This window comes from Euprymna scolopes, chromosome 43 (genome assembly GCF_053919585.1).
Source record: "Euprymna scolopes isolate OS-2025 chromosome 43, ASM5391958v1, whole genome shotgun sequence".
Taxonomy (NCBI): domain Eukaryota; kingdom Metazoa; phylum Mollusca; class Cephalopoda; order Sepiida; family Sepiolidae; genus Euprymna; species Euprymna scolopes.
Window position 1 is genome coordinate 37,510,142 of NC_136524.1, and position 13,380 is coordinate 37,523,521.

Genomic DNA, 13,380 nt, shown 5'->3' on the forward strand with positions numbered 1-13,380 from the left:
AAATGTAAATAAATGTTATTTCATCCCAATGCAGCGATCTCGAGTTCTTTGTCGGATGTCGTTATTTTTCCGAAGTTATTCACGTCTTTTTTCATTTATTTATTTTTTTTTTTTATATGAGTGAGGATGGGATTCGGTGGAAGCCTTCTCTCAATCGGAGAGCTCGTTAAATTTACCTTTAACGGTCCCGGTGATATTCTACTACTTTCGACTTCTAGAGATTCTTGCACCTGCAACCTTGGTCTTAAAAATCGATCCGATTATGAATTGGTGAACACCGGCTCACACCCGATATCCTATAACACAAATTAAACTGAATTAATGTCAGTAACCTTGCCGTAATGGAATTATTTCAAACTACTCAGATTTCGGGCAAGGATTAAAGTGCAAGAATTTTAAAAATTTTAAACGATTGGGGATATTTTTAAGTAGGATGGTCTGTAGAGTAAATGTGGTATCGTGGTAACTGAAGTGAAAGTGATGAGCAGTGAAAGAACAGTGTTTGCGTGAATGGGTCTAAATGCGTTAAGTATAAGATAAACAGAAAATGACCCCCGCACTTTTCGTATTTTTGATGGCCTTGTGCCTAATTTTTAAATGTTTTTTTTTTATTATTATTATTTACTTGCGAACAAATAATTTAAAGTGTAGTACCTATTCTTTTTCTCGGCCAAGAGAAGAAATCTTCCTAGACTGAGGAAATTTTTTTTCCTATCCAGAGTGCCAGTGGAACTATTTTGCGCACGTGAAATATCATATATATATATATATATATATATATATATATATATATATATATATATATATAACAGTATAGCTACATTCCAAGTTCCAAATATTTTTTTTTTTACCAAATTCTTTCAGTATTTCAAAATTTCGGCATATTTTTTTTTACAGATCTGTTTCATTACGCAGAGATAATTGAATTATCATTATGTTAATATCGAATCTATTCATGCGTATACTCTCCAGAAAAAATAGCATTTTTTATTGCTTAGAAAGAATTATGTATGACAAACACATGTCGGAAAAAAATGGAATTCCAAAGAAGATTCAGCATATGATCTCGTGGTGGAAGCAAGGAGACTCTGACTGTCTTTGGGATGCTCCTTTATTCCCCATTCCCTCGCCCAATGAAATGTTATCATTGCAAATAATTCAATAAAACATTTTCAATTTGGGTTTAGAACAGCCCCTGGGGTGAATATGGTATTGTGGTGACTGAAATATTTTTAGTTAAGAGTAGGATAGCCAATTTTAAGTATTTGAAAATAAGGATGACCAACGACACCCATTATCCCCACACTTTTGAATGACCGTGTGCCTAATTAGTTCATAATGTAATTTTATATTTTGTGCAAATAAATATTTCAAAATGCAGGATCTGCATTATCTTCGGTCGAAGAAGGAAAGGTAAATAATGAATACCGTAGGTTTTATTTATTTATTCTCTGTTCTACGCAGAAATCAGCAGAGATCAGACCATTCCTATAATGATCAGGTCCCTGTTGATTTTGCGGTGGGAGTTTAGTTCTGTGCAGTTCTAGGAGGTCCGTCCTCCTAGGCCTTGGCTTCTCTCTTTGAGGAGGGCTTAGTTTATTGCTAATCGTCTGAGGCACCCTCATTGGGGAATGCCGACAGGGCTGCCAAGGCACTTCTTGCTGGTGTCTAAGTTCTTGCAGTGGGAGAGAAGTAAACAAATCCTTTTATGAAAGCATATACACTTCCATGGACTCTCCCGTATGAGGTTCCGCCACAGCAACTAAGTTGCTCGGAAATCCACACAGGTGATTGATTTGTTCACAGGTGAAGGCTTTGTTTAGAACCAACCACACTTTTTGGTATTACTGATAACCTCCGCCGGTGCAGGTGACTGAGTATACGGTAGACCGCAGGTTTTTACATCCGAATTTCCTTCTCCTAGATGCGTGTCTTAAAAAAGACTCTGGGTGCATCTGCATAGTGCACTGCATCTCTCCCAGTGAATTAATACGCCCCCCCCCCCCCCCAGATACCAACCTGGAAATTTCTAGGACTCGGCGCGCCGGCGCGGTGATACAACTCCTAACCTTCCCAAATAGTCACTCATCCGGTACTGGTCAGGCTCAACGTTACTTAACTTCGATGATCTGGCGAGAACCGGTGTGTCAATGTGATTGTGCCACACACACACACACACACACACACACACATATATAATATATATATATATATATACATACATACATACAACCTTCTGTCTAACTTCTTAATCATGAGGAAGCAAGTAAATAAGTAAATGATAAATTACATAAAGCGGAGGAAGTGATGACGAAATTATTATTATTATTATTATTATTATTATTATTATTATTAACACAGCAAAAACAAACAAAAATAGCTATTTTCCCTTGTTTATTTTAAATTAAAAATAACTAATAGTACGAATGTATGCATTTCCATTATTATTATTATTATTATTATTATTATTATTAATTAATTATTACTATTATTATTGCTTAATGTATTTACTTAAACATATCTTCTGGTTTAGAAATTAAGTTGATTATCGCAAAACAAGAAATCGATGTTTATATATATATATATATATATATATATATATATATATATATATATATATATATATATATATATAATGGAATTAATGAAAATGATTAAAAAAAAAAAAAAAAAAAAGGAAAACGAAAATTGTATACGTATTTAAAGTCGAAACGTACTGGCCGAATTTTTGCACATCTCTAGAAACCGCTGGTATCAATAACTAATACTATTTCACTCTAGGTCTAGTATAACTGATAAACTAAATCTCTCTCTGATTATATATGAGAGGAATTTTCTTCAATAGAAAAATTGACAACCACTACAGAAAGACTCCTTCGGAAAATTACTTGAATTTTTCATTAATATTTTTTTTTTTTCGATTACGTAGCAAAAAGCCATGTTATTTTTTTTTGGGGGGGGGGGGATTTTATTCGGAGAAAATCGTACAAAGTGAAGTAACATTTAAGCAGCAAAAAAAGAAAGAAAAAAAAGCAATATTGCGAAAGCAGACAATTTTTATATTGTGTCACCAATTATCGCGTGTTTGTGTGTTTCTTGTCTCTAAGTGACTTATACATCATTTATATTTGCTATTAAGCGATTATTGTTTGAAATCGAAAGTACTAAAACACAATTGAGATCTTATTTTTAAAAATATAATTAAGAAATTAAATCCACTAAAATGCATTTCGTAAACAAGTCAATCATTTTAGTGTTTTGATTATTAACTGATTATCACAAATGATTGTCTGCATTTATTGAACCGTGCTATTTTTAAAAAAGTATTTTCAAGTTAAATCAAAGTTTTACGATATATTTTTTTATTATTAAATTGTTAGGTGAAAAATACACAATAGTTACAAAACACTCTCCTCTCTTTATGTTAAAAATGGCTTTCTAACTAATGACATTATTTCAGCACGTTTCAATAAGTACGTAAGTACCAAAAAGATAAAATAAAAAAAAAATAAAAAAAATAGAATTACTTGTTGACTCTTTGTAATTTGAAAACGATTTGGAAAACATTAAAAACTGTTGAATAGAAAGTCATTTAAACTAGCTTTAAAATTCTTAGCAAATCCCCATTGAAAGCCTTGGAAGCAATTTAAATCCATTAATTTCATAAATAGATTAAAACATTATTTACCAAAACAATTAATCATGGATTTATTTATAAAACGTTGGTTGGTGTAATGAGTAAATGATACCAGAGTATTTAGACGTAACTTAAAAAAAAAAAAAAAAAAATACCTATTAAAACATTAATTATTTGAAAAAAAAAAAAAAAAAAATGAAAGAAAGAAAAGAAACAGAAAAAAAAAAAAAACAAAGAAAGAAAAGCGAAACAAAAATGAAAGTAAAAAGACTCCGGGCAACACCCGGAGGGTAACGATTAGTCAAGTATATAAACGAGCACTTATTCCAAATTTAAAAAGTAGTTTTTCGGGGTTTGATAAATAGTCAACACAGTGGTTGAACAGGCGGAAGGGGTAATTATAAGAAAAATAAGTCATATATATATATATATATATATATATATATATATATATATATATATATATATATATATATATATATATTTATGTATTACACGTTATTTTACTTACCATTGGGACAGGTACCCTCCAAAACGCATTGCTTAGTGCGTTTTTATTTTTTTTGTTTTGTTTTTGTTTTGTTTTTTTAAAGGTGGGTTATCAAGCCACGTGTTACTGAGCCAGGCAAAATCATGTGTATTAAAGTATATATGTGAGTTAAATGTTATTATTATCGGATCGAGCAGTTAGAGAAGAAGCACCATTGGTGTTGTTAATGGTATTGTGTTTGTAACCGACTTCTTACTACTTAGGAAGAGATAAGTAGTAGTAGTAGTAGTAGTAGTAGTAGTCAGATCTTTCTTTTTCTTTTTTACTCCACCTGTGAATCAGTACTATTACTGTTGATGATGATAACATTCTTTTTCTTCCTTTCTTTTTTTTCTCTTCTTTTTTTTTTAATTTTTATTTATTTATTTTTAATCACTGTGGTCCTGATATGTTGTTACGGCTACTACTACAGAACTGTCTATTCTGTCATTGGAGAAGACGGCGCAACAACTGTGTTGCTGTTTTGGAAAGCGAAAGCGTACTTCTTGGCTGGGCTGTTATTACACAGAAGTATGCGGATGGGTGAGGGGTGGGGGTGAGATGAGTGGGCGGTGAAACAGTGTAGTAGCAAACAACTGTAGCGTCATCTCGCACTGTTTCCCACTTATCTCTCTATATCTATCTATCTTTCTCTTTCTCTCTCTCTCTCTCGAAAAGAAAGGGCGAGAGACTAATATCTCTCTCTCGCCCTTTCTTTTCGAGAGAGAGAGAGAAAAGAGAAAGGTGGACGAATAAAGAGGTAGAAGCAGAAGAAACGAAGCGGTAATAAAGATAGACAGGGGCTTAGAGAGAGAGAGAGAGAGAGAGAGAGAGAGAGAGAGAGAGAGAGAGAGAGAAAAAGAAGCTTTATATATATATATATATATATATATATATATATACATACATGTATCATTTTTCTCATTCCCTACTCTCATCGTGGCAGAAACGTGTTTGTATTTTTTATGATGAAATAATTGTTCTTAAATTATTTATTTATTTATTTATTTGAGAGCTTGTTGGCAGTGAACAGTAAAATACTCTGAGTGTTTTTATTTCTTATTTCGATTTAAATTTTACCTTATTTCAAAATAGCTCGTTTTTTGTTTTTTCTTTTTCATATTTTTGCAAGATTGTTTATGCATAAAAAGTACAAAATGTACAAAAATAAAAATATAAATTATCTAAAAAGAAAAATAAATAAATAAATATTTAAATAAGACAAAAGAAAAATAGTGTGGATATGAAATGATACGCTTTTCTGCATTTCATGTTTGCTAAATTAACCTTTTTGTGCTATTTTGAATTTAATTTTTCCTGTTCACCAGGGTTGCGGAATCGGAAGCTCTAGGTTCGACCTCAGCTTCTTCAAAAAAAAAAAAAAAAAAAAAAAAAAAAACTCCTGTTCGTTGTTTTAAAATATTCCTGGGCGAATCTGAAGAATTAAGAAACACTAGTTTACCAGATTATCAAGAAAAATAAAAGAAAACGTCAAAATTTAAATATTTGCAGGGTGCTCAGTTTCTAATGCAACGTTCTAGTAAATCGAGTACCCATTTTAGAACCACTCGACGTTGTTAGGCCAAAATTCGCGAATTTAGCCTTTTTAAAAGTAGTTTAGCCTTTTTTAAAGATTATTTTTAAAATCGAAATTCAAAAAGAACTAAAGTTTAAAAAGAAAAGAACAAATTCGCGAAATTTTGCCTAAAAACCTTGAGTTATTCTGAAATAGGTGATCGATTTTTCGGTTTTCTTGATAGTCTGGTGGACTTGTGTCCATTCGATAATAATCTGCTGAAAAAAAATTAGGGAACGGAGAGGAAAACGAAAAAAAAAAAATAAAGAGAGGGGCAAGATTCTTCAGGTCCGCCTATATCCGTATTCTGTCTGCTGATTTCTCAAAAAAAAAAAAAAAAAAAAAAATCAGATTCTGACTCTCGGCATTCTTATATGTCCTAATCTTACTCTTTTTCAAATCCCATACTCCGCAATCTGCTATTTACTTGCTTACTGAGTTGGAAAAAAATTGTTTCAGTTTCTCCTCCGAGAACTGAGTAGATACTACATTTTGAGGTATTTTGCAATATTAATAGCAAAACGTGAAAACGAAAGGGTGGTTTAAAAAAAAAAAAAAAAAAAAAAAAAGATGGGTAAATTTTTATCTGGTTCCCATCTTTATATTTTCCTTTAAACTGACGACGGGTATGCTAAAAACGAATATCGCATTTAAATTTTCCGCAAATAAGTAGTTTTCCGGATAATAAGCAATGTCATCTCTTATGCTATTACTAGTGACCATCTTGAGAAACTACGCACAAATACGCCCGTACCAAAATGGCCACCAGCAATAACACAAGAAATGATATTGCTTAATATCCGGAAAGCTACTTATTTGCGGAAAATTTAAATGCGATTTTCGTTTTCAGCATACACGAGAACTTAAAGTCGCTCAAGTATCGAAAACTAAACAGAATATTGATAGAAACCAACCCAATAAATGTCAGACGTACGAAAATGTAATGGTTCTACCCGTATTGCTTAATTTTCGATTTTTAAGCGATTATCGAAACTCCCCATATGACTGTCTAAAATCAGTCATTTTTTTTTCTTATTTAACTACTTGTGATCCAAGCTAAATAAGTGATTTAAAGTTAAAACACACACACAAAAAAAAAACTTAACCGTGTAGGTAGAAAAAGTAACTTATATTGCCTTTTGTAATATTTATTTGATAATGTTATATATTGTCTTTTGTGTATGTATGTGTGTCAATTTTTCGTTTTGTTGTCTATTCTGCAAAATGACCCTATTAAAAAGAAAATCTTAGGAAAAAAATAATATAAATTTGACAAATTAGGCACATGGTAATAAAAAATTATCAGTGGGGATGTTCGACGGTGGCTATCTTTTAATACAGGATGACCCCCCCAAAAAACGGGCCCCAACTCTAATTAGGCCCCGTTTCTTAGTGTTTTGTCGGAATTAAATGAAACTTTGGTCATAACTAGTTTATTATATTCAAAACATCACATCGAAACACTAGGGTCATTGTCCTTTTTTTTTTCTCCGTTCTACAGCATATGTTCTAGATGGCTTCCATTTAGCTTTTGTTTTTTTTTTTGGGGGGGGGTTACCCTGTATATCTCATTTTTTTTTTTTTTTTTAGATGCTTCTTGACCTATTCATCAAAGGTCAGAACGGCTTCTTTTATTTTCTCGTCCACGAGAGCAAAGGTTGATCGGGTATCCTAATGGGATATTCAAGGCATCTAATCATATTCAAACTATGGCCCTTTCTCATAACAGTGCTAGGACTTATACTCGAGTCTTTGGAGGCATACAATCAAGACCATCCCTAGATCTTTGCACGCCTCTGTACATTGAATCAGAAAGAAAAAAAAAAAGAATGAAAGAAAGAAAATGAAAAAACAACTTCAGTTTCGCTTCACTGATATAGATACTTTGATCCTAGCCCGAAAATCTGTTTTATTTATGTTTAAATTAATGTTTATCAAACAATAATATTTGTTTACGATTTTTCATTATAATTTTGTGATTCAGTGTTCCAGATAACACAATATTGTCTTGTATCAAACAAAGTTGAACATATCAATTTCCTGTTTATTGTCTCTTTTTGCTTTCTTTCTTTTTCTAATTGATTTATCGTGTTCTATTTTTAATTTCTTCTCCTTTCTTTTCCTTTTCTTTCTCTCTCTTTTTTTTTCATCTTTTCCTTTTATCTTTTCCTTCTCTTTTTCTTTATTTATCTCTCTCTTTTTTTTCTCTCTCTCTCTCTGTCTTCTCCCACTCTTTCCCATTCTCTCTCTTTCTCCATTTGTCAATCCTTTCCTTTATTTCTCTCTATTTTTTCTCCCTCTTCTTTACATTTTCTCCCTTTTCCCTGCTCTCTTATCTCTTTTCTTTTTTTTTTTTTGATATCTCTCTCCCTTTTAATTTGTCTCTTTCCTTCTTTTATTTATTTTTCACCCTTTTTCTTCCTCTTCCCACCCTCTCACTCTCTCTTCCCTCTCGCCCATTCTCCTGTTTCTATTTTTTGAACATTACAACCAATTTTCCTTCTCTCCTCTCTTATTTTTTTAATAGGGGTCACTATAGATCAAGATCCGAAGGCCAATATAGGATAAGGGGGTTTATGTAGACATCTCGATTATAAGAAATAAAAAAAAACACCTTTCTAAAGTTTATTCTTCACTTAATAATCGGTGAAAATTTCATATTGATTGGATAATTATCTGATTTTTGATAGATTTAAAAATGGTCACTCCGGCAAAATAAAACTTACATCCCACCTCAATTTTGTCCGCTGCTAGTTATTGTTACATGAAAGCGCTGTCCCCTTCTCATGTAAGTAAGAAGACACACTAGATAAGTGAAAATGGTATTAGGAAAAAGGCTAGAATCGAACCCTGTAGGCAAGTGTTAAAGAAATGCAAATTGGAATCTTAGGAATTCAGTCCATTTTAATTCTATTAGAATAGTTAAATATTATTTATGTCAGAAAAAGAGTCGATTGTCCACTCTTTTAGAAATCTGGATATTAAATATGTCTATTAAAAGAATGCCCAATGCGAATTAAAAGAATATTGTTTAAAAATAGGTTAGATATTAAACAATTAGAATTGAGGATTCTTTGTTTGACAAAAGTGTGTTGGACAGACATATGAAATCCATGTGAAAATTAGTCACGTTGGGGAACACACTTCTGACATCATAAACAAAGGAGATTTCTCAATATAGGAATCGAGGATTCGAGGTTAGAGAGTCAGTGAGAATCAGGATAGATCGAGAGGAGAGCCCCTTAGAAGCGAAGGGAGGAAAGTAGACCATGTAGCTATACAAGCTGAATTCCTGACATCATCATTCATCGGTTGAATAATAAAGATATCATCTAATATTTTATAACTGTGATCTTCGTGTCGTGTTTCCACCAACGTGCAAGGTAAATGTGTTTTACCATCATCTTATAACCAACTTTGTATAACCCTTCCAAGTATTGTGCCCTTACCACCATCACAAGTAATGTGTCCCCTGCTCTGTGTTAATAGGAACTGTTATAAATGTCTCTTCCTCAATAATGTCATTAACATCCCCTGTTTGAGTCCCCGTTATAGGCATCCCGCTATATATGTCTTCAATATGAACCCCTCGACCAGCTACACAACAGTTAATTTTTTTTTGACAAAGGAATCATCACTTATCAAGGCCCTGAAGCCACTCAAGGATAAGGGTTAAAGAATGTACAGTTTTTTCTTTTTTTTTTTTTTTTTTTTTTACATGGTGATCACCACTTGTCAAGGCCCGGAGGTCACTCGAGGATAAGGGTTAAAGTTGTCAAAGGGACAATATCATAGTAGTCGTTAGAAGTGTAAATTTGGTGAATTGGATTACTTAAGGGGAACGGCCCATCAAGAACTTGCTTACATTGATCTTGAAGACAACCATATTGTAGTCAGCTGGAAAGCAGGCAAACGGAAGGCAGTTCCACAAGTGTGCAGTTTTAAGAAAGTAGCTTTGTTCATGGAATCTACATTTAGGTTTAGGTACAGATAAAGAGTGAGGGAAATTATTGATAGTGTTTTCAGCTAGATGAGTGTTTTACGAAGGGGGATCGTAGATTGGAGCTCAGACGAGCATTTGCCATGAAAATAACGATAAAGCAGAGACAAGCTCACAACGTCTCTTGTCAAGGCAGGATAAGGTCTTTCTAGCAGTTCCTGCCACGATGTCGCAACAATACTGCATCCTTGGACGTACCTGGCTCTTATATATGAAGAGAATTGCATCAGCAGATAGATATCTAATGGATCGATAGAAGGATCCCACCATTTTTCCAGTGACATTCGCAACGGATTTGATGTACATGTTCCCTTTCCGATCAGGAGTAAAAGTCAATGTAAGGTTCACCCCTTATAAGGCATATAGCCACTTGAACGTAAGGGGCTACTATTTGGAACCATGTTTAGGAGAGATTAACAAGATGTTGGTTTACATTACATTTAAACTTCTGTACAGTCAGAGAAGCGGGTAGCAGGAAGGGAATTCCAAAGTCTAGCTATTCGAGGGAAGAAACTATTAGAGTAGAAAGCTTTCTGGTATTTAGGGACCTCAATATTTAAGGGATGTGATTTTGCTGCTGAGTGGGTTTGTCGAGCATATGTACATTGAGAGGGGGCACAAGTGCAATGAGTTCATCAGAACACATTCCATTAAAATATTCGTAAAACAGGCACAGAGATGCAACATTGTGGCAATGGAACAAGGGTTGAAACTTAGTTGACAAAGTGGGACATATTAGATTGAAAACTCTTTTTTGGACCCTATCCAAGGGGGAGAGGCTAGTGGTAGATGCACCAGCCAAGATGTGACAACAATACTTCATGCATGAGTGAATGGTGGTTTTGTAGAAGTACAGGATACTCTCAGGTGTGAGTAGTCTTCTAGCATGATAGAGGGAACCCACCTTCTTTGCAGCAGCCTTTGCACTGTCAGGTAGATGGTGAGACAACACCTGATGATCAGTAATGGTGGAACTTGGGTAGGATGTAAGTATATGAGGACGGCTCAGCAGGAACTTATTTACATTAGACTTGAAAATGACCATGTTATAGTCAGCTGGAGAGCAGCTCCACGGTATTGTGTTCCACAAACGGACAATTCTAGGAAAGAAATTGCCCGTGGAATTTTCATTTAATTTTACGCACAGATAGAGTTTTTTAATGTATAACCACCGTTTTAGTGAAACCTTCCTTCTTAGCGTTCACAACATGTTTTTGAATGTCGTTTTAAGTTTATTATATCGATTAACCACTACAGGTAGCGCACATTCACTTCTTTCTTTTTATCAACGATGTGTCCGATATTAATTAATTGTAAATAGAGTTTGGTTACATTGAAGCCGTTAGCGGTATTTTTCAAAATTTTATTTGTTTATTTATTACTTTCTTGCCACCTTTTTTTATTTTATTTTATTTTTATTTTTTTTTTGACAAAGGAGTAACCACTTATTAAGGCCCGGAGGCCACTCAAGGATAAGGGTTAATGAGTGTATGTCAATGAGACTATCGTAGTAATCGTTAGTAGTGGATATTTGGTAAATTGTATTACTTAAGAGGACGGCTCATCAAGAACTTGTTTACATTAGACTTGAAGATGACCATATTGTAGTCAACTAGAAAACAGGCAAACGAAAGACAGTTCCACCACGACTATCGTAATAGATGGCCGTGGTTCCACAGGCGTGCGGTTCTAAGAAAAAAGCTTTGTTCATGGAATCTACGTCTAGGTTTAGGCACAGATAAAGAATGAGGAAAATTGTTGATAGTGGTTTCAGCTAGACGAGTGTTTTTCGTGAAAGTTTGGCAAGGGGGGCTCAATACTCATCTTTAAAATAACAACTTTTAGAGGTTTTCGAGTATGCTGAAAACGAATATCACATTTAAATTTGCGCAGACAAGTATTTTTCTTGATATTAAGAATTTTATTATCCAATGTAATTCATGGTGTTTTTATTGCCAGGTTTTCTTTTTCAACTGAAAAGTACTTATGCTAATGCGTGGCACAAAACATATCCTCCTCTCCATGTTAAGAATGGCGAACATCATTGACATTATTAAATAATGCATTGGATAAAAATTCTTAATATGATGCTTGTCTGCTCCTGCTGTGCACTCTCCAAATGTCCCAATTGAAAACCAAAAAAGTTATACCCTTGCACTAGTGCACAAGTACCGAATTATGTTGTAAAACAAATACTTTCTTGAATATAAATATTTAATTGTTTTAAATAAATTATTTGTATATAACTCACTAAAAGACATTACGTCTTTTCGTTTCGTATAAATTATTCTACGTTCCAAGTTTTAGATCAACTACTTTACTCTATGATGGATTTATACCAGTGTGTCAGCTACTTTACTAATTTAAAAAGTGTTTTCCCTATTTCATACTTGATACTAAATTTACTTTAATCTCAATACGTTCAGTATGTCATAATCTTAAAAAAATCGTTATCTATTAAAAAGTGTGTGTGTGTGTGTGTGTGTGAGAGAGAGAGAGAGAGAGAGAGAGAGTGAGAGAGAGAGCATTGTATGAAACTGCATGACGGTGGTCTTAAAATGCAAAAACATATTTGTAAAATGTTTATAAAAATGAAAAACAAACCGAAAGTGGTTATTCTAAAGTAAAATGTAGTATTTTGGTAAGATCAAGAGACGAAGAATGTGTGTGTGTGTGTGTGTGTGTGTGTGTGTGTGTGTGTGTGTGTGTGTGTCTATTCTACCACAACAAAAACAAAACTTTCCTTTTTACCTGTATGTACCTCATATCAGGTTAAATTTCTATGGACGGGGCTCATTTGCAACGACTTACCCGTGTAGAACACATTGACGTGGGATTGCTTTACTTTTGGTTATAAATAGGTCGACTTCAAATCAAATGTCAACAAATTTCTCTCATTAATCGCTCCCCGCCCCCAGATTTACACTCATTTTTACCATCGACCAGTGTTAGCACTTTGATAACGTTCTTCATCCTTCGGTTGACATTCATATCAATCTCATTAACCTTCATTCTTGAGTAATTTCATGTCTTGATGAGCGGTGGTCTTGAAAGTAAAAACGAAAAAAATTATGATAAAAAAAATTGCTTGATGAATAGTATCACAATTTTTCGTTGATTTTTTTTTTTTTTTAATTTATTTTAATGGGAATTACTCCAGCCAAAGCATGAAACCACTTGATGTAAAAAGCTAAAAATAAATAAATAGTACTTTACACGAGCGTTACGAAGCTGCCAAAAGTAAACCCAAGGTTTAGTTTTTACTTTCCATTTACTCAAAATAAAAATGGAGGTGAAACCAATAAGCAAGATCCTTTTTTTTTTTTCTTTCTTAAAAATAAAATAAAATAAAATAATGGAGGAGAACCAATTAGAAAAATCTTTTTTACTAATTGATTCATCTTCATTTTGTTTTAAAGAAAGAAAAAAAGATGGAGGAGAACCAATTACAATAATCTTTTTCCCCTCTTAACTCAATCAAAATATCTATTCACGTGTGTAAAATTTTAATCAATCACATATTGTTAGTTTCTTTGGTTTTATTAGAAATCAACATCTCTTGGGAATTAATATTAGTTTTGAAGATCTGAAATCACAAACAATTTTTGGGTTGTTAAAAAAAAATTAAAACCCAAAGG

General features: G+C 33.2%; 1 protein-coding gene across 4 annotated transcripts in view; it reads right to left on the reverse strand.

Moving 5' to 3' along the window:
- Positions 1–13,380, reverse strand: part of LOC145268294 (uncharacterized) — a 672,998-nt gene that overhangs the window by 495,804 nt on the left and 163,814 nt on the right. For 2 of the 4 annotated variants that reach the window (XM_080123706.1, XM_080123704.1), the window contains exon 1: positions 4,149–4,701. The exons of the other annotated variants lie outside the window; for them this stretch is intronic. In XM_080123706.1, coding sequence (XP_079979832.1) covers positions 4,149–4,151 — 3 coding nt within the window. In that variant the 5' untranslated portion in view covers positions 4,152–4,701. Of the gene's footprint in view, positions 1–4,148; positions 4,702–13,380 lie in introns of those variants that run through there. 4 annotated transcript variants of the gene reach the window in all.